This window comes from Cariama cristata, unplaced genomic scaffold (assembly GCF_000690535.1).
Source record: "Cariama cristata isolate BGI_N322 unplaced genomic scaffold, ASM69053v1 scaffold3655, whole genome shotgun sequence".
NCBI classification, from domain to species: domain Eukaryota; kingdom Metazoa; phylum Chordata; class Aves; order Cariamiformes; family Cariamidae; genus Cariama; species Cariama cristata.
The window spans coordinates 66,516-88,443 of NW_009617947.1; the positions used below are offsets into that span (position 1 = coordinate 66,516).

At 47.4% G+C, this 21,928-nt stretch overlaps 1 protein-coding gene across 1 annotated transcript in view; it reads left to right on the forward strand.

The window, feature by feature from the left end:
- The window catches only part of LOC104162033 (voltage-dependent T-type calcium channel subunit alpha-1I-like), a gene marked incomplete at its 3' end in the record, with an annotated part of 87,489 nt that overhangs the window by 42,474 nt on the left and 23,087 nt on the right, over nucleotides 1-21,928 (forward strand). Inside the window, 13 exon segments of the mRNA XM_009700667.1 lie at nucleotides 1,854-2,160; nucleotides 3,574-3,977; nucleotides 11,892-12,043; nucleotides 12,644-12,829; nucleotides 13,492-13,569; nucleotides 13,571-13,595; nucleotides 14,059-14,214; nucleotides 14,659-14,749; nucleotides 16,690-16,892; nucleotides 18,076-18,492; nucleotides 19,541-19,641; nucleotides 20,717-20,840; nucleotides 21,712-21,780. Coding sequence (XP_009698969.1) covers nucleotides 1,854-2,160; nucleotides 3,574-3,977; nucleotides 11,892-12,043; nucleotides 12,644-12,829; nucleotides 13,492-13,569; nucleotides 13,571-13,595; nucleotides 14,059-14,214; nucleotides 14,659-14,749; nucleotides 16,690-16,892; nucleotides 18,076-18,492; nucleotides 19,541-19,641; nucleotides 20,717-20,840; nucleotides 21,712-21,780 — 2,313 coding nt within the window.

Here is a 21,928-nt window from a genome sequence, read left to right on the forward strand (position 1 = left end):
TATGGACGGGAGGAGAGGGGAGAGAAGAGTTCACTGACGAAGTGAAACAGAATTAGAACAGCTTTGACGGGTGCTGAGAGGAGTAGAAAAAAAATAAAACCCTTTATTTTGTGATGGTTTATTGTCCTTACGTTGAATCTGGTTGGGAAGGGCTTCATGTTTCAAAGGTTTATTCAGATGCTAGCAGGGACATTTCCCCTTTGAAATGCTGAGAACCCCTGTATTGAGCCTCTGGACAGAGCTGCTGGGCACAGAGAAAGGGACAACCAAGGGGACAACCTGGTTGGGGAGTGGCAAGGGCTATACACTGAGGGGAAGGCTGTTTGGGAAGATGAAACAAGCTGGGGCACTTGCTGAAAAAACCTTCACCTCTTACATGCACGAGGGTTGGGGTCAGGTTATCGCCACCTTTGCTTGCCCTCTCCCCTGTGCTGGAAGGGTTATATGGGGGAGGACACATGCGTGAAGATAAGGGCAGGACTGGATCCAACTCGGTCTCAGAGCTGTTTGCTTGGAAAGGAGAGACAGGGAGGTGAGACTGGGTCCTGCATGGGTTCCTACAGGAGGAACACGGTGGGAGGATGTCCCTTAGCAGGGATGCTCCCTGGTCCAGAAGAAACAGAAATCTTGAGCTGGTGCTTCCTTTTGTCCCGGGGCTACCCCACAGAGTCGGTTTCAGAGCAGTGCAGATGTGTGGTCCTTGTTCAGAGATCAGACTCGGCATTTTATCATTGCCATATCACCACTTACAGCTCTACGAGGAGTAGGCACCAATCAAGGCATCATAGCTTTTGAGAATGATTTTGAACAGGATGACCAGCCCTTCTATGTATGAAATTCTCATCATATTGAAGCCTAGGTTTTATCCTAAGTGTAATGGATAGATCTCCTGGTGGAGATTCATCTGTAATTTCATAATATGTAACACCAAGAGTGAGATTTTTACCTCCAGATCTCTCAGCACCAAGAAATATTTGCTCCATTTTACATATAGGAAAACTGAGGCAAAGGAAGCTTCAAGGGAACGTGCAAAGGTGTAAAATAAGCCTGGTAGAATTTTTGACTTCTGTATGGAGACTAGGAATAATTTGGGCATTTTGTTTTGTTTCTAAGAAATTGGGGGAGTGGGTTGTGGTTGTTTTTGTATTCGAAATGGAAAGCCTACCTAGACTGGAGGACAAGTAAAATAAGAGCTAATATATTATGTCTAGTATTAGAAGAACAGAAAATGAGCAAAGAAGCACTGTTTTGCCAGAATATTTAGTGTTCTTCTCAAAGTCATTAGTAAACTACTCTGATTTCAAGAACTCATTCATTTCAGCAAAGTGCCATCTCCCTGTATGGTGAATTAAGGTGTAAATGGTAGAAATAAATAAAATGCTTTAAGAATACTGACGTGTCCTGCAAAAGCTGAAGACCATAAATGACAATGCATGATTTTTCCAGTAGTAAAAGAGCAAGCAGAGGAGGAAGCAAATAAACTACCTAAGTAGTCTTCTGTCTCCCACACAAAGGAGAGGGAAAGAAAAAGTCCAGTTTTCATCAAACTCTTTGCAGGTAACTTCTAAGTGACTTGCTAAAGGTCCCAAAGCCTGCCAAAAGAACCCAAAGTCGGGCTTGTGTTTCCTGAATTTCAGTTCAGAGCTCTAAATTTTCCATGGAAATGACATCGAGTGAGTTCTCAAATACAGGCTTGGCCAGCCCTGGCGTTCTCTGAAATCCCATTTCCATATGCAGACTGGTTCCCGTTCCTCTGTCTGCCTCCAGTCACTTTTCCCTCCTCTCACATTCCCCCTCCTGCGTGTTCTTCCTCATGCTGCCGTTGACTGTCCCTGCTTCCCCTTTGCTCCTAGGTGGGCTCCTTCTTCATGATTAACCTGTGCTTGGTGGTCATCGCCACGCAGTTCTCGGAGACCAAGCAGCGGGAGCACCAGCTGATGCAGGAGCAGAGGGCTCGGTACCTCTCCTCCAGCACTGTTGCCAGCTACATGGAGCCAGGAGACTGCTACGAGGAGATCTTCCAATACGTCTGCCACATCGTGCGCAAAGCCAAACGCCGCACCCTTGGGCTGTACAACAGCATACAGAGCCGGCGCCAGGGCCACGTGGAGCCGAGAGATGCCAAGCTGGGCATGAACAGGAAAAGCCAGAGGCACTACAGTAAGGATTGTGTGGGTAAAGCTGGAAATGCCAGTAGTGGAAATGTGAGAGTAACTGGGAGCATCTCCATGTGCCAGCTTGCCAAAGGACCTGTGCCTACAAAGCACAGAGTTAGAATTAACATTGGCCATTGAGCATGGGACCGTGACCAGCACACCAGGCCAGCAAAGTGGGGATGACCAGTAAGAATGGGAATGAAACAGGGGTGACCAGCAGGGAACAAGGGAAACCCAGGTCTGAAACGCAGAGACCGTAAAGGAATAACATTAAAGGCACTGGCTGAGGCTTGTAAAGGGCTCCAGGTCTGGTATAGCAGGATGGTGACAGCAGTTTGGGAGCGAGAAGTATTAGGGGGCTGTGATGGAGTGGGCCTAAGGATTGGACTCAGTGTCATAGCAGGTCCCCCAGAGCTCTCCTCCCAAACTAGGTTGCTGTGGGACTTCAAGGGAGAGGCAAAGGGAGTAGAATTGCAATAGGGTGATCCTGAACCAAGGGAGCAATACTGAAGAAGTCAGTTTGATATGCAAGGGCAATGGAGACAATTTCTCTTGATGGGAGCCCATGCTGTTGTGTAAAATCAGACAGGAGAAACCATTTAAATTGGATTCCTGGCCTGAAAAGTGACTGTAAAAATGGTTTTATAGAGTTAGTATTAACTGCCTGCCGATGCCTTTCCTAAGTTATGCTCCCATTAACAAGCAAAAAGGTGGATTTTCCTTCAGCTGGTCTTGCATACTCAATCTTTCATTTTCTTTATATGCAGGGAGAAAAGTTTCTGCAGGCTTCATGCACTGTGTTAATGAATTAATGGCTTCATTCCCCCAGTGTCCATTTAATCTTCCAAGCCCAACTGGAGGACTGAGGAACACAAATTTAGTTTTCTCACTGAAGTCAGGAGATCTGTTCTGATTCAGAGTGCACAGACTGTCAGGATGAAGTGTTCTTGCGCTACCTTTTCTAGCTTCTTGAGATACTTTGCTGATGTAGCTTCCCTAATTTAGAGAGTTCAGCTCAGCATGTGGGTTCTCGGACCCCACTCATAGCAGTTCAAGCCAAAAGCAGCCCTTGTAATCGTTTTTCCCTCAGTTCCCACTTAACACAAGCTACTGAATCTCAGGCTATGGTTCCTGCATCAGACAAAACAGTTCTTCCTCTGGTGGACGTGAACCCGCATTGAGCCTAATCACTGGCAGCTGAATAGTACGGTGCCTTTTGGTGACACAGCCAGTCAGGGTAAAGCCCCAAACAGCAATGGCTTTTATTGCTGCTCTTAGATGATATGCCAGTGTTTCATTATCATTACAGCTAAAAAGTCCACTTACCCTGTCTAAATACCCAAAAGCCAATCGGGTGCCCGGTTTTGATGTCTTTTTCAAAGCCTTCTCCTTTAAGCGTGATCATTTTTCTCCCCAGGGCTTTGCCAGCAGCACAACTCTCTTGATTGCCCTCCTCAGAGCTTGGTCCAGCCCATTGCCGTGACAGCAACGTCTGATCCCACCAACTGCCCCCAATGCCATAGAGGGGAACACGAAGCATCCCGAAGGCTCTCTGTCCTGGATAGCGCTGACTCAGACCAGGAGGATGGAGGAGCCAGCGAAGAAGAGGGAGAGGGCAGCAGGGAGGACCAGGGTGCCTCCGCAGTGGAGAAAGAGGAGGAGGAGGTGGAAGAAGGCGGCCAGCTGAAGCTCTGCAGCGACATGTGGCGAGAAGTGAGGGTCAAGCTTCGAGGGATTGTGGACAGCAAGTACTTCAACCGTGGGATCATGATCGCAATCCTGGTGAACACTATCAGCATGGGCATTGAGCACCATGAGCAGGTAAGGCACCTCAGGACACAGGGAGGGCAGCGGGGACCGGTGAGTCCTACTTGGGGTTATGGCCTCGCTAAGTAGCTGATGCAACTCGGTGGAGGCAGAGGTTGAGCAATTTGGACCCCAGGCTGCAGCACAGATGGTCCCAGCATGGCTTTGGAGAAAGCCTCAGGATCTTGCAGGGTCTTTTCTTCCTTATCCCTGCACTTAATCACTTTCACTGTCGCCACGTGTTTTCCACTCACCTCCTTTCTATCCCTCTCTTTTCCTCCTTCCTGCTCACTTTTATCCCTCTGTTTTTCTTTTTTACCCTGTCTTCTCTTTCCATCTGCTTCTCTCTCCTTCACCCTCATCTCTTCCATCTTCCTCATCTCTATCTCCCTCTCATTTCTCTCTTCATTAGCTTACTGAATCCTTAGTCTATTTGGTTAATTTAATGTGCCCTCTGGGGATGTCACAGGCACTTCACCAGCATCTCAATTCAAATCCATCAGCTTGCTAGCCTTTCCAGCATAATTAAGAGATGCCTGAGCACAGTCTATCTGTACAAGAAGGCTAGGAAAGGCACTGTCTCCCATCTCCAGTCATTTTGGGGGCTCGGATGGCTTGAGCCTTTCCTTTGCCCTGACAGCAAGAAGTGATAGATAGGTCAGACATAGACAGCAGGTGTGGGCACAGGTTTGACTTTGACGCCAATAGTTTGCAGGCAGCTCTGAGTCAGCTTTATCCTAATGACAGACTTGCGAGGTGGAGAAGGATTGTGTGCCCTCGTTTTAGAGCTGGGAAACAGAGGCTGTGTCTACTTGGTGATGTTCAGAGCCAGCTTCAGAGGGTGTTAAGCGCATACATGACCTTACTTCTGCATTGCTGGCTGGTAGCTCTGCTGAGCTATGCGTTAAAGGTTTCCATGCTGTACATCCATGTCTCAGATCTATGCTACCAGTCTGAATGTGACCATGATTCATTCCATGTGTCTGCCCAGATCACAAAGAGATTGCTCCACTACTGAGATGCTGAGTGCATTAAAGTTTTGGAGCCCAGGTGAAGTCTAGTCCTGAACACAGTCTCAGGCAGCAAAAAGACAGGCAGTGAGTCTAGTTAAAGCAAGGCACTGAGATTTATCCTATGCTGTATCAGCATGGAGATATCTTGCTACCCAGAGTATCTTAAATTCCCTGTTTGAGACAAAACAGTGGCTAAGCCAGCATTTGAAGCCTCAGATGTCTGGATCCCACCCACCTGCCAATCATTAGACCATTTTTCAAAGCCCAGCTAGTTTCTGATACAAGGATTGGAAACCTTAATTTGATCCCAGAATGCAAAACTGCACTGGATGCTTCAGTATCAGAAAAATACTGGCAGGAGCTCAGGGGAGAGGAGAATGAAGAAGAGGCTGGAGGGGTTGACTCATGAAAACAGATAAAAAAGAGCAATGTATTTATCATGTAGCAGAGAGATGACTAAGGGTTGAAGCCCAGGACCATATGAAAACTGCCCACTGATGTTCTAAAGATGTGAGCGCCAAGCATGGAGAGCCATTGTTCATTGTGGCTTACTGGAGGCAGCGTGAATTAAGAGTTTAGCAGAAGAATATTTGAGCTGGACAGAGAAAATTCAGTCTCATGTTCTGGCTATTGTGTGTGAAGATTTAAGCCCTTTTAGGCTGACTCTGTTGTGTTTGTAGAGCCCGCAGCAGAGTGGGATCTGCCTGCAGCCTTGGGGTTTCTAGTAGCAGGTTATTAATGACACATCCTTAAAGTTATGCTATCACTTTTTGTCTGTAAGTAGCTAGGAAAAGCTTATGACCCTGCATGCTGTTTCTACTAGAAAGAGATGTCAGCCGAATTGATCATAACTGAAAAATGTGGTGCAGCCTATTTATTTAAAATATGTATACAGAATCCTGTTTCCCTGGCACAAGAAGATTAAAAAAAAAAAAAGTTCAGACCATACTATGAATTCCAGGTCCGTTTTAGTCAGCAGTTAACGCAAAAGCACACAAACATTTGCACTTCCCTTTGTTCTCTTTCAGTTTTCCTCAAGCTATGCTACAGGTACTACCTCTCAGACTGGTGCTTCATCACCTCCTTTTCTCTCCTTCCTTTCTCTTTCCTGTTGTTTTCCCTCCCAGAAACACAAATTTTCACAAAACAATATCCAGCAAAACCCCTCTGCCCACGCAGATCTGTGATTTGCAGGGTGATGCCATCCTATGACTGAAGTAGCTTCTGTTGCTTCAGCTACTTCATCGTATGAATGCCTGCTGGCCCAGAGTTAATGCATACAGAGACTTCTCGAGCTTTTATTTTCTGGTGCATGGGAGATCACAACCCCAGGCACTCTCTGGGGACATACCTGGCTGGGCAAGAGGAGGTGTGAAGGTGTCATGGGTTTGAGCACTCCTGGGAGCCGCTCATGGCACGTCCATCAGCTCCTTGCTGCTCCACTCGTTTGCGGACTATACACAGGTGAGCTGGCCCCCCCACCAAAGCACTCACCAACCATCAGGTTAAGGGGTGAGAGAGACTGCAGGAGACAGGCACAAGGTTTAGGGTCAGAAACACAGGAACTTGGGGGACAGGGCCCATGGGTGAGTCTTGCCTTCTATTCCTGAGCCTTGATCAAAAGAAAGAAAAACATGAATTAAAATTATCTGTTTGTTACAATCCAGGGGTTTAATATTCACAGTGTTTTTCTGCTAGGAGGCTTAACCTCAGCAACTCAACCCACTTAACTCGGATTCAAATCACCTTGGAATTTGGCTTTATTTAGCTTATCCATCCAGTCCCTTGTCCTGTCCTGTTTGTGTGGCCAAGGCAGCTTCCCATCTCCTTATACATTTCTTGTGAGGGGAATCAACTTATTTGGGGATAAACTGCACTGCTATGAGTCATTTTTAATCCTTAAGCTTATCACAAGTTATCATTTGTAAATAGATAAGTTTATTCAAATCCATCAGTGTGCCTCATACCATGTAATATTCTCAGCATTAGGCCTTCAGATATTGCTGGGACATTGCACAAGCCAAAATCCATCATTTCAAGCTTTGTCCTGCTTGAAATAGTTTTTGCAGTTCTTCAGATCTGCTTCTACTTGGAAGTGCCTATTTTTTAAAATCCAGTGTAGAAAATCAAGATATTAGATGCTTGTGGCTGACCAGAAGGATCCTTTTAAGAGGCTTATTTTTTTTAATACTCACAGAGGATCTGGTGCTGCTCGCTTTTCTCCCTTACTCAGCATGAGGATGAAAGGCTGATCCCAGCTGAATGTCCCAGGCTGCATTTCACATATATTTCTTGAATGGCCTGTTGGACTCCAGCATCTTTGCCATTAGTAGCTAATGAGACAATTGCTGAGTAACTTGGTTTATCTTCTCCAGTATCTACTTACTGTATTCCTTCATACATCAGGTCAATACTTTATGAGGTTTGTCTTGTGTGGATCAGGAGACGATCCCTTGTTTCCTAACTAGACCAGCCCTGTGGATCAGTACCTTCATATCCTTTAGCCTGTGTGATTTCCCTTTATACCAGCATTTATTGCATCCACAAGTTCATATTTTACAGTTATTGCTTCTCTTTTTACTATTTGCTGCTTATCGGAAACATTCAGCAAACATCCAAGCCAGCTCATCGTACTGATATTTAATAAATGATGGAACAGTCTCCCTGGGGTGGTAGATGAAACCACATTACTTTGGTCTTGTAAAACTAGGGTATAACAAGACATCATGAAATCCTGCGTTGGCTGTGGGGTGGTGATTAGAGTAAGGAAAAGCTAGTTGGTATGTTCTATGGCTGATTTCTATGACTCTTCTGATTATTGTCAAGTGACTTTGAAATGGTGAGAAAAAATGGACAGGCTGGAGAGACCTCTCTGCAGAATATTTCTCTCTCATGTTCTCATCATGGGCAGTGATGTGCAAGTATGGTTTGGTAGGACTGGTCTGCGTATGTCACATCAATCACTCTGCAGTTTCTAGACAGTTGCAAATTTACTCCTGGTTAGGAGAAACTTCTGAAGGTGTTTCATGGTGGTCTGCATATTCTTAACCTTTCCTGTAGTGCAGGAGTTTCTGGCTGCTGTGAGATAATGGACTAATTACATTTGCAGTGTAATCTGACATAAGAACTCTGATGGTAGTGAGTAAGAAACTGAAGAGGAGGGGAAAAAGCTAAGCCGCTGCCCTCAATTGCCCTGGTTCTAGTTTGTGATCACTGGGAAGGAGCTCTGAAGTAGATCTGAATCATACATTTCACTCTCAGTATTTGATCTACGTTGTTTTGGGATGAAGGACTTCGTGCCATGAAGATGTGAATTAGGTAGTTTTGTGGATTTGGAAAGAGATCCATATGCAAAGAAGGTGAACCAGTCTGGTGAAAACACTGCCTTGCTAACGGTTTTGGTGAGTCCTGTCTGTGGGAGCCTGGGGAGCTCTCACAACTGTAAGGTGACCCATCTGTTCATTTGGGGATCCCATGTGTTGGTAGGAAGAAAAGGAGAGAACCACTTTTTCCCTGTTTGCTTGCCCCCTTCCTCAAGTTCACACTTCCCTGGCCAGAGAGAGTCCCCAACACCAGCCTTGTCCGCTGTCACTCATGGCCACTCTGCCCTGGGTCCGAGGGCATCCCTGCAGAGGACACAGGCCCCCATGGCCCCCACCCTGCAGCCCCAGCTCCTGGCTGATGGCTCTTTGGACTCTGCCGAATTATCTGTATCTCCAGAAACGGCTGCAACGCAGGATCTGCCTTTACCCCGTGAGTGTGCCTTGCCAGCTGGCTCCTCTCTCTTCTCCTCTTTTTTCCCCCCCTTAAGTTTATTAGTTTTGTTTTGCTCTTCCTTCCCCAGTCTTTGCTTCTTTCCTACTCCATTTTTAAAAAATCTCTCCTTCTCTACTTTTTGTGGGTGCCAGTGAGTTTATTTTACTTCTTTTTTTTTTTTTTTTTTCCCCCTAGCTTTGTTTCTTGATTCCTCTTTCACTGCCTTTTTCTCTGCCCTTCTTTCCTTCCTTTCCCTGCCCCTCTCCCTAGGAAGGATGCTTTGCTGGGGCTGATTGATGGCCCATTAGAAAAAGATTAACAGGTGGAGGCTTGACTAGAGAAACAGATGTCAGGGAGGGAAGGGGAGACAGGGTAACAGGTGACCTTTTCCACAAGCGAGATGCAAGCGTGGCTTTTCAAACATCAATTGCTCCCTACGACAGCACAAGAGAGAACGTGTGGACAGCAGAGGGGAGGATAATCCACCATCATAGCCTGTCTCTTTTTTACATTGCTCATTCTCACTGACATAATCATTTGATTCAGGCTGGAATTGGCATCTCTGTTTAGCATATGGACCTCGTGTTCCTGGCAAGTGTCATTACTGCCTGGCTCTCTGTGAAGTGATCTTCATCTCTCCCTTGCCGTGTGCACTTTCTCATCCCTTCTCTCTCTTCGCTCGTATTTCCCCCCCTTTCCCCCTCATTTTCAGGGTGGTTTTGTTATTCAAATGTAATTACGGATGGAAATTGAGCCATCTCCCCTTTTTTGATTTTAAAGAAATGGAGTATTTCAATAAAAAGCTGCAACGAGGAGTGCAAGAAATTAGCAAAGGGCGTGGGAAGCCACAGATATGAGGAGCAGTTTCCAGTCCGTTTGCTCACCTGGGAGGATCTGGGCCTGTGGGGGTCCCAGAGCAGGGGTTAAAGCATCCCCCAGCTTCAGGAGGAGGATCAGACCCAGAACTGCATTCATCCCTCACTTCCCCTTCCACCAGCTGAATAAGTAACAGGCACAGCCAACACAAAAGCTGCCTCTCAGAAAACCAGCAATTTTGCAGTCCTCAGGGAGAGACCATGACTCCTTAGTGGGCACTAATACAGAGTTCATGGTGAAAATATTGGCTCTGACCTGCAGGGACTTACTTTTCTGTTTCTGCGGTGCCAGGAACATCTCTCCTCTCTTGCCATGAACAACAGGTTTTTGCAGTTTTCTTGTTCCCATCCATTTTATGTGATGCTTCAAAGAGTGGCCTGGTGGCCAGGCATAGCTCAGACCAAAGTGAAGGAAGAGGGGAGTCTTCATCCACCTTTTGGGCACGATTATCCCAACAGTGAGAGCAGTACTGCCTGCTACCACAGAGCCTGGGCCAGACTCACCTCGAAGGCTTGGAGCTGGGACTCAGTTTATGGGACTCAGTATGTTAAACATCAAATATGTAACCTTGGCTGAGGTGCCACGTACCTGTCCCAAGGTAAACATGGAAATTTAGGCCAGAGGAGCCCTGAAGGAGTGCCTTCTTGTCCCTCCGTTTGGGAAGGCAGCACACATTCGTCTGGAGCAGGTGCCTACCAGCTGCTGCTTGGGAAGGGGATGGCCAGCAGCGTGCTACAGCCCGGTGAATTGCCCTAGCAGCCTCACGTGGTCTGAAGGCCATGGCTTGTCTAGCCTGGCCTCAGGATGCAACCCATTATACTGGGAGGATGGTTTTCTCTCACTTTGGGAACATTTTGTACTTTGCCATTGCTGTGGTAGTCTCCGTGGACTGTGTGCGTCTCTGTCTGAATATGTGCAAACATGGGCAGGCTTGCACGTGTGTTGCCCCTCATCCGTCTGACCTTATTCAAGACCTCAGCCCTTGCTGTTTGGCCTGGTGCAGTCCTCGTCCCTGGGTGAGAGGTGCTTTGAGCAGATAAGTCCATCCAAAATTCAATACAGGGAATGCTTCCATTTCACAGGGGATGGCAAGATCCTGGCATCCCTCATCAATGACACCAGCACAGCTTCTGTCTTCCTCTGAAGCAACGTTTCATCATTGCTGAGGAAACGGTCTAGACCCCTTCCTGACCTTGTCAGAGAAGTTTCCAAGGCTGCACACACTGAAGAAAAAGTCATTAATTCAGAAAACAAAAGGAGGAGTAATTTAATTTGCTCAGGCTTGTTCCACTGATGGAATCATTAAAACACTTTCTCTCATATGCACAAACACATCGGTCTCTGCTCGAGAAGGCTGTATCACAGAGGCTGAAAGATATGTCAGAGATTCAAGAGAAAAAAAAATGCCTGAGGCAGGTTCAGATTGCCTTTTTTTTCTTTTTTTTTTTCCTTTTTTTTTTTTTTCTTTCAACACAGTCATCTTGTGTCATCCCTGGAAGTTTTCACCTTGTGCATCTGCCTTTCTCCACTTGCTGTCCATTTTTCTCTTTTCCTCACCCTGTCCTGCTCTACCTGTCCCTTACAGGTAGGCGTTAGCAGTGTGCCCCTCCTCGCTGTTGTCTTATTCATCCAGTCTGATATTCTCTTGAGTAATTACTGAGACCACTCTGAGGACAGAGGTATGAAAAAAGACTGCTGGAGTAAGACTGGAAAACTAATGCACGCCAAGGATTTGGCAGGGGGGTCAAATGGAGAAGGGAAAAATTAGAGAGGAAAGGGGCGGAGAAATACAGTGAGGTTTAGAAGAAGATGGGGAACTGTTTTCCTATCATTCAAATGTTTTCAGAATCTCAGCAAAAAATCATGCCAGCTACCTGTGGAAACCTCAGAGGAAGAAATCCTTGAAGAAAGACGTCAGATCAGCCACTTTTGCCCTGCTTCAAAAAATGCTCAAGAATTGCACAAAGTAAAGCAGCCTTTAGCCGAGGGACCAGGGTATGGAGTGGGCTGTGAGAGATACTTGGTCAGCCTTGGCTGTGTGAATGACTGTGGGGCTCCTGACCACCTCTTGTAAAAGAATTTGTTAGGGACAAAGTCTGTGATGAAGGCAGTCAATGTGCAAAGGAACTGGAGTGCGAGTGGCTCTATCCTGCTCCACTCTAATCTCACCCATGGGAACTTCACAGCCCCCTACAAAGCCTGTCCCCTGGGAATAGTGGCACTTGATTTCCCATAATTTCAGGGCTCTTTCAGTTCTGACTCTCTGAATTTGCTTTCTCTCCAGCCAGAGGAACTGACTAACATCTTGGAGATCAGCAACGTTGTCTTTACAAGCATGTTTGCCCTGGAGATGATTCTGAAACTTGCTGCTTTTGGTCTCTTTGATTACCTCCGCAACCCCTACAACATCTTTGACAGTATCATCGTCATCATCAGGTGACAAGGGCCTTGGGGATCAACTGAAATACACACAGAGCTTGCACGTTTTCCTGTGCCGTTTCAAAAAAGGATTTAGCAGCTGTACTAGGAGGAGCTGAGCTGATGCCCAAGGCCAAGGATTGGGAGACCAAGATGTCTTTTCCCAAGACTTGGTGACCCTAGGCAAGCCACATAGCATTTCTGCCCCTCAGTACTCTCCTCTCTAGAACGGAGGCAATTGCAATTGCCTTGTAAGTCCACAACAAATATTAGCTGTGAAATATTTAAAAAATGCACAAATTAAGGATGCTACAAAAGTTTAATGTGTGATAGAAGAATTTGTCTTGCTGAAATTTAATGCTGCAATCCTTATTCCTGCAACATGCAGTGCTATGTTCATGTTCTTAAGGGAGAAATGCAGCTTTGTACACATAAGTATAAGCATATAGTATATGCTTCTAATTATATCTTGCACAAACAGATTTTCTCTCTGACCCATTTATACTCGCTGCCTATGCAGAGGTGAAAACTTGGAGTAGCATTGTTATTCTTCTCTCCTGTTTATTCACTTGTCTTTCGTTTTGTCCCTCGTATTCCCTGCACCTCTCTGGGCCATAGCATCTGGGAGATCATCGGCCAGTCGGACGGGGGCCTCTCTGTGCTGAGGACTTTCCGTCTCCTCCGAGTGCTGAAGCTGGTGCGTTTCATGCCCGCGCTCCGCCGCCAGCTTGTGGTGCTGATGAAGACTATGGACAACGTAGCTACCTTCTGCATGCTCCTCATGCTCTTCATCTTTATATTCAGGTGAGGAGGCAGTTAGTTGCCTCACAGTGTTTAGTGGGCAGCAACTTCCGAGCATGATTGCATGACTCGTCTTGCCCATTGCTGTAGGCTCAGGCTGCACAGACAAATGTTTATTTGTTCATAAAGGCTGAGATTACTGCTGCCCCAAATTGATTTCAGCAGCTGAAGATTTGGCCTGGATGGGGTGGAGAAATACTGCCACCAAATGCGCACGTTGAGCATAATGTCCCGTCACAGGATAGGTGAAGTCTCTTGGTAATCAACGCTGGCTGCAGGAACAGTTCAGTCCGGAGGCTGACTCTGGCAGAAGGGTGGCAGGAAGCAACCGGAAAAGTTTGTCAGTGCATCCCATGGATGCAGTGGTAGGGAGATGAAGAAAAACGAGAGCAAACAAGAACGATGGAGAGAGCAGATCTGAAGGACAAGTTGGAGGGAATACGTGAGCTCTGAGCCAGTACAGATGGAAAGCAAGGTTTATTGGTGAGCTATAGGGGTGCAATACACAGCTCCTTCTTCCTGGATGGGTCCCAGTGATCTGGCTCTGTTGTTCTACTGTGGTGTTACATTAGATTGTTGGGAGAAAAAGAGAATGGCTCTGATGAGCTCATTGTGGTGGCAGGGATATTTATATTTGACACCGTCTCCACTTCTTGTCCCAACAGCATCCTGGGAATGCACATCTTTGGTTGCAAGTTCAGCCTCAGGACCGACACAGGAGATACAGTCCCTGATCGGAAAAATGTGGGCCATTGTCACTGTGTTCCAGGTGAGCCTACTTTGCTCCCTACGGGTGGACCAGAGCAAAGTGAAGAGGATCAGGAAGTGCTTTTCCTCATTGCAGAGCACTGCGCTTGCTCCTGGCAGCACCAAAGGCCACAGAAAAGGCTCTGGCGTGTGATGTTTGGAGGAGAACAATTGCATGTTGTAACGAAACAACTGGTGTATCTCCCAGACAGCGGTGCTCCTTCCTTCCTAAGGAGACAGTTTGCCAAAGTCACTCCTGTAATGGCAACTCTCATGTTTAACACCATCACCTCAGCCCGTGATTGCCCTCATGGTCACTCTTACTTCTTCTTGCTCAGCTAACGTTATCGGGACAGTGATAGTGGGCAGCGGGTGTGTGGTTACGGGGAATTTAAGGGTCCTGATGTGTATCCTTTCACTGTCCTTTTCTGAGAATCGCCTTCGTGTTCTTCCTTCATGTTTGTGGCCTTTGCTTCTGGTGGCAGATCCTAACCCAGGAGGACTGGAATGTTGTGCTCTATAATGGCATGGCCTCCACTTCACCATGGGCATCCCTCTACTTCGTGGCTCTCATGACATTTGGCAATTACGTGCTCTTCAATTTGCTGGTGGCCATTCTCGTGGAGGGGTTCCAGGCTGAGGTGAGTTGACACCAAGGTCTCATCAGGAGAAGCAATAGAGGTGCTAAAAAGGGGACCTTTGAGACCCTTTGAGGGTACTGGGGTGGAGGACTCCCAAAGTGTCATACCCCTGTCATTTCCCTTGTTAAGTTCAGCGTGGGCTTCATTAAAAAAATAAAGAGATGAAGTGTTAATTCTTGCAAGGAAAGAGACAAGCTGTCTGGAAAGAAGTTCACAATTTCCATCCTGTGCAACAGAGCCTGCCCTACTAGGGTGAGTCCTTTGCCCCTCCAAAAGCAAGAACGCGGTATGTCAGCCACGCAGTACATCCGTGAGACCCTTTCCGGTGATAGCACGGATGTCTGCCTGCCAAGGAGGATTCTACAGTTGTTCCAGAAATGAAAAACAGGAACAAATGGTCTTTTCTGTTGATGAGTTCCCAACTTCTAAATTTGTGTGTTCCAGGGTGATGCCAACCGGTCATACTCAGATGAAGATCAGAGTTCATCAAACATGGAGGAGTTAGATCAGTTCCAAGAGGTCCAGGAAGGCTCAGGTACAATAGCTCAACCAACCTTGTTTGCTTATCTCCCATTGCTGTTTAGTGATAAATCTGAAAGCAGATTCTGCAGAAAATTCACTCCCATCTCTAGGAACTTACTGATTTTAATTTCTAACTTTATGCTAGTTTGTGGTATTATCTGTGGACAAACAGAGCCGTGTTGGCATCCTGAGGAATGTGATAGCTAAGGGGAGCAGTTCTCGAATGACCTACAAAACGGCAACTAGGAGTGAGAAATGAGACTGTCTCTGCTCAGCTTTGGGGGCACCATTTCAGGAACACTGTGTCCAAATCGAGGACCCACATTTGGATAGGGGATACCAACACATTAAAAAAGACTCAGACAAATCTGGAAGTCTTGCCTCATAGCGAAAGGCTGATGAGGCTTAGAGAAACCAGAGAAGTGACTCGATCGCACACTCTGTAAGTGCCGACCATAAGGAGAGATTTCTGATGGTAGATGGCTCTTTAATTGAGCAGAAAAAAGGATAATGAGATTGTAAAGGTTGGAAGCTGAAGCTAGACAAATTCAGACTGAAAAAAGCCACATATTTTTAGGGAAAAGTTGGAACAGTCTGTCTACAAACTGCCGGGTAAGGTCTCCACCCCTCAAAGTATTTCCTTGAAGACTGCAAGTCTTTCTACAAGAGGTATTATACTTCGGACAGGATTTGGTGGCAGGGAGCAGTGAGAGTAGCTTGCTTTGCAATGGATGGAGAACCAGGAGCTGAGGGGGAGCCACAGCCAGGCAGGAGGGCAGAGACCACACCGACAAAGGCACAGTTACTTGCACAAGGTGAGCAGAGCGGGTCCGCTGACGCTTGGCAGGGTCAGCCAACGGTTCAGTGATTGCCAGGCAAATCCACAGTGGTGAGGCAGGTCTGAGGCCAAGCCAAGAAGTCCACTCAGCAAGAGAAGATCAGGATCAACAAGGTGCAAGGACAGGCGCAAGCGTACTCACAGCATAACCCAGACAAGGACCACAGGCACAGATCTGAGCTTAAATGCAGCTCCCGCAGCAAAGAGCAGTGGCTCCAGTCTTGACTTGTCACAGCTCTTTCCTGCGACTTAGGTGTTTTCACAGCAGTCTGATCCTGGGTTACATGGCTGTACCATATCGGAGCTTACCTTGAATGTAGGCAGCCCAGGCCCTAGGAAGGCAGATGGGAAAGAGGTTATGGAGCCCGTTGGTGTGCCCATGGCTGTGACACTGCATGCAGGTGAGGATATGTGACATTCAGTATGCAATAGGTCAAACAAAAATGATTGTTCCAGTCATTTCAGGCATTAAAATCCAGTACCTCGTCCTCTCCATCCATCTCAATAAATGCTGGTGGTTGTCCACAGCGCCTAACAGACCTCTCAAAGGTGTCCTAAATCTTCAAAGTTGATCATCAGTCACGTGAAGAGGCCCAGTTTAGTAGGGTAGACTGGGATGAAGAATATGATTGCAGGAATTTAAAGGTGACCTCGATACGTGGATGGCTGCGAGTCTCCCCACATCTTGGTCTCTTCCTCAGTGTCTCAGCCTAACTACTTTAAATAGCTGATCTGACAGTCGGTGGTATTTGTTCAGACCTGAAGATGTAGGTGTCTCTTCTAGGCTTGCTGAAGCACACTCTCCTCCCCTTGCTGCCAGTCTTTGCCTTCTTGCTCTGCCTGTCAGCCTGAGTCTGCCTGACCCGTACTCTGCTCGTCTGTCTGGCCCCAAGGAAAGTTGCTGTTGGTCTTGGGGACTGAGGAGAATACTTCCAAGTCTTCCCAGCTTGCCACAACACCCTAAATCAGAAGGAATCAATGTTGATTGATGCTAATCAGCTAATATTGTTAGCTGCTGCTAACGTGCTGAACAGCTTAGACGTCGAAACAGTCACTGGATAGTGAGGAACCCACTTTCTTCTTTTCTCTTCTTCTTTCTGCATCTTTCCACCCAGATCCCAAGCTCTGTGCAATTCCTGTGACACCAAATGGACACTTGGATCCATCCTTGCCCTCTTCCAACCCACCAGTGGCTGCTGGGGGGGTCACCAACTCTTCACGCATCTCCCTGCAGCCTGACCAGATCCGTGTTGCTGTTGGGTCTCGGAATAGCAGTGTGATGTCCCTGGGGAGAATGACCTATGACCAGCGGTCCTTGGTGAGTGAGTGAGTAGAAATGTGTGTCGTACCCTTCTTTCAAAGTCCAAGCACTCTTTCTGCCGTCATCTGGGGATTGTTGTGGAGGATTGCACTGCTGCTGTAGGCTTCTAACACCAGCCCATTGCCTGTCTTTATGAAGTCAGGTCAGTTCACATTATTTATCTAAATTTCCAGGTTATTGATGTCTGTTTCCAGGTTATTGATCTGTATTCCATTGAGTGTGGGATTCAGCTCTTTTATATTCTTCTAGTGGGAGAAGGGGAACACCAAGGAGACAGAGTCTCCCTCTTAGAGTGAAACACATTTTGTCCTCTTGCCCTTTCCTTGTTTTCCTAGAGCACAGGACTCAAAATGATGCCCTGAGTGAGTTAAGAGCATAAGAATATCTGGGTGATGCCAGAACTGCCAAGTCCCATAACAGATGGGTTTTCTGGAAGCTTTTGTAACAATGAAGAGAGAAATCTTGACTTGGAGCTCTCCATAGCAGGTCCTGCTGCCCCTTAGCACTTCCCCAAGGACTGCTGGCTGTCCAGCCAATGCATCTCAGACCTGTCCACCTTGTAACATCAGCTTCTGGGCTTTCTACGCACTGATGCACACAGCTTTGCGGCGGTGCATCAGTGCTCGAAGGGTTCATGCCCCTTTTATTTCTAAAGAAAGAGAGCTGGCAGCCGTATACTACATGATAAGTTGCTGATGTGATTGGACTAAACTGTAACCAACAAGCCCGTTTCTCTCATTTCTTCCTTTTACCAAGACTGTACTCAAAGATGGTGTGTCAGATTATCCATCACCCTGTACCTTGTGTTATCCTTTACCCCAGGGCAGTGTAAAAAGCTGCCAATCAGATTTTTGGAGAGCTTTATTCTTGCTCTGTGCTGGTGTAAGTAACAATATCAGGCACCTGGCTTTTGGCTTTATTATTTACCTTCCCCGTAAGTGCTCTGCACACAGATGGTGCTATAAAGTAATCACAGCCAACACCATTGCTAACTCATTATTAATTTATTGTCAGATTTACAGGAATTGCTGCTAAATTCCCACCATGCAACTTCCTCAACGGCTGAAAAATGGCAACCTCCTGACTTAGGGGCCCAGGGAGAAGTCTGTGATCTGAAATAGGATCGCATGCTCCCTCCTTGTGCCCGGGGTTGCTGAGTCCCCATCCTGCTCTCTTACAGTCCAGCTCCCGCAGTTCCCACTACAGTGCCTGGGGCCGCAGCGGAGCCTGGGGAAGCCGTCGCTCCAGCTGGAACAGCCTGGCCCGGGGACACAGCCTGAAGCACAAACCTCCCTCCGCCGAGCACGAATCCCTCCTGTCTGGGGAAAGGCACAGGGCAGCCGATGGGGAGCCGGACAGGACGGGAAGGGTGTTTCATCACCGCCGGACACTCTCCCTGGATAACAAAGGCTCCTGTGACCTGCTGGAGTTGGCCTCAGTCCCGTCCGGCCATAGAGTGACCTGTAAGCTGGGAGCAGCGTCTGGGGCTGGCGAGCATCAAGACTGCAATGGCAAAATGCCCAGTATTGCCAAGGAGATCTTCCCAAAGATGAACAACCGCAAGGAACAGGGAGAGGATGATGAAGAGATAGATTATGTGAGTACTTGGTGGAGGGAACCTGGGGTTATACTGCAGTGCTGTGGGAAACCCCAAATCCATCCTCAAATCTCAGTCTCCCTGCCATGTGGATGAGAGAGCTTGCAGAGGTGCTTTAAGTACAGCTGGAGGACAGCATTGAAGGCAGATGGGACCTTCTGGGTGCAGACAAACTCAAACCACGTTGTCAGGCTGCCTGCAAGGCAGTCGTACAGATAGATGGTGGGAGGAAGGCAGAGGTGAGGCACGTACATGGTCATTCGATGGGACCTTCTGGGCGCAGACTCAAACCATGTTGTCAGGCTGCCTGCAAGGCAGTTGTACAGATAGATGGTGGGAGGAACGCAGAGGTGAGGCACGTACATGGTCATTCGGGGGCTGTTATCTCGGAGCAGTGCAGCCAGTGATCTCTACGGGTTAGGAAAGGTTGGGCTGTGTGAGCGGTGAGAGCTTTGCGTGGGGAACATCAGCAGATCAGTGCAGGCAGCGCAGGCACAAGAGACGAGGCAAGTGAGTTTTGCGGTGCCAGCCTGGGAGACCACAACGCCCAATCTGTCAGCAGATTGAAGGGTGGGAAAAGTGGAGGGAGGGTCAGTAGAAATTTGAACAGACATGTATGCTGTATGAAATTAAATCACTTCCAAGCCCAAGTGCCAACAGAAGGCCTTCCTGTCCTGGCCTCTCGTTTAGCTGAGGTAGCAAGGAAATACTGTCCTCATCTAACAGAGCCACTCCAGCAGCTCGGCGAAGGCATCATGGGCAACATCCTGCTCTAGAAAGGACACCAGCAGTTTTATTTGTAATGATTTGGGGAGGAAAACAGATGCCGAGAGGTAAACACACCCTGGCAAAGCAGCTCCTACCTCCTTTTCAGTGGCTTGTTGCTCTTTGAGTCCATTTCCTCATTCAGGGGCTTAAAGAAAGGCAGGTAGTGCACCTGGCGAACTGCAGGTAGTGGTGTTTTGGGGTCAGACGTGAAGGGAAGAGTGTCTCTTGCCATCAAGTGGGAAGGTAACCAGTGGCACTTGCTTCTGCTGCATCCTTCCAGAGCCTGTGCTTTCGCATCCGGAAGATGATGGAAGTCTATAAGCCAGACTGGTGTGAGTTACGGGAAGACTGGTCCATATATCTCTTCTCGCCACAAAACAGGTTTGTTCAGTTTTTGCCATGAAGGGGTTGAGAAGATGGGGCAGATTCCGTTGCCGTGCTGGCCTCATCCCCTGAGCTGCATGTTAGGTTGCAACTTTAAACTTACCAGTTGGGAATGTGTTTTGTCTTTTCTGTCTCCCCTTCTACAGCCAGACAACATTTCTCTTCCTTGATTCTGGAGATGAAAGGAAGGATGAGAATCCCAAATATGTATTGTGATTTTCCCTCCCTTTGGAGCATCCCATTTTTCTTTTGTGTAATCATAAATATTTATACCAAAGCAAGGCAGGGAATAGTAACATTAACCCAAAAAGGAGAAGGAATGTATTATTAACGACTCCATAATACAGATATTTCCTCCCCTGGTACCAGAACAGTCTCTCAATTTCATTTTCAGTCCCAATACCAACTTATCAGCAGTCATATCACACCTTTTAGGGCAAAGTTAGAATTCTTTTTGCCTGAAAAAAAGAATTTGGGGATAAATTCTTCCTGCTAAAGCCATCTTCCCACCAGGAGAAAATGTCCATGTACCCCAGTCAACAGTATTCCCACCCATGTTCATCACCCCTTGAAAAGAAGGGGGTTTCATCACAGGTCATGAGGGAGAGCTCTTTGCTCTGTGTGACGCCTATGCTAATGGGCACAGTGTCTTTGAGAGCTGACAGAAGTGGGGTCCCCGTGACTGCCAACCTACCTGCCTCTCCTCAGCTTTCAGCACGTGGCCTCTTTGCCCTGGGGTGGTACAAAGTGTGAGTTTGGGAGGAAAACTGAAACTCAGCTTCTTCTCTACAGGGCAAGAGAGGAGCGAAGAGCTGTAGTGGTCAGGAAACCACTCTGGCACTGGGGCAACGGATGAAACTTTAGCTTCTTGCTCTGCCCTTGCTCTGCTGCAGGCTCCCTGTGTGACCGTGGGCCACCCTGGGATATTGCCATGGCAGGGGACATCAGTAGCAGTGATAGGAAAGCTGCTCTCTCAGAGCTCAGTTTTGGCCAGACCTCTCAATTCTTTGTCCTCATAGCTCCTAACCTTGCTCTGCCCAAGGCACAGGTGCCTACTGGAACTCTCTTGCAGGTTTCGCCTCCTCTGCCAAACCATCATTGCTCACAAGCTCTTCGACTATGTTGTGCTGGCCTTCATCTTCCTGAACTGCATCACCATTGCCCTGGAGAGACCACAGATTGAACACAGGAGCACGGTGAGCACCGTTTCCTCCCACCTGCTTTTTAGCACAACCTTTGTCAGAGGTTCATAAGTGTTCCTGGCACTGGTATGACCTCTGGAAGAACTTCAGCATTAAACACCAGCTCCCACTCGTCTATTCTATGACTCGATGATCTTAAAGGTCCTTTCCAACCTAAACGATTCTATGATTCAAATGCCCAAGTATTAGTAATTCACATAGCGTGTGCTTCCTCTGCAGGGTCTTATAATGGGGCAACCCACTTTATAATACAGTAATCCTAGTTCCCTCCCACTTGGAAAGTAAGAGTCCCCCAGGCATCTGCAGTTAAGAGATGACTGGCAAAAGAGACAGGGGCTGGGAACTAAAAGATAGAAGCAACTTCTGTTCTGTAGGAACAACATGTCATCATTCCTGTCTGCTGCTTTTGAGCTATCTTGGAGGTGGCTCAAGCTGGCAAGTGAAATGGCTTTTCCTGCGTGTCTGCCTTAGCTGACCCTCCGACTGTATGCACTTACACACAATCTGGTGGTCAGTGCTCAGCAGCCCTTCGAGAAGGAGTCCCAGGTCGGTGCAGCAGGTCAGGACTGAGCAGCTCTGGCAGAACGGGGCAGAGAGCACCTCGAAACCAGATTTGCAGGATGCATTGTGAATCTCATCCACTGTGCTCTTGCAGAGTTGCGTAGGATCCCGTCCCAGCTGTGGCACAGGGCGTATGAGCTAAAATCCGTCCAGCGCTGACCTTTGCCAAGGGCACCTCTCTTATTTCCCCAAGTTTCAGACCCTTCACAGGAAAGTAAAAGATATCAAGTTCATTAGAGGGGCCTGACAGAGTAACAAGAAGTCGTCAAGATACATTTAAGGCCTTTCTCTGTTTTTTTTCTAGGAAAGAATCTTTCTCACGGTGTCCAACTACATTTTCACAGCAATTTTTGTAGCTGAGATGACACTGAAGGTAAGTTACTGGAGATGAACAGCTCAGAGCCTTTTCCCAGCATCAGGAACAACATGGTTCGTGTTTGCTCAGCACCCTTCTAAAATCTCTCCATCTTTTCAGTCTGCCAGTGCTTCCCTCTACCTTGGTAAAGGCAGATGCTACCTGA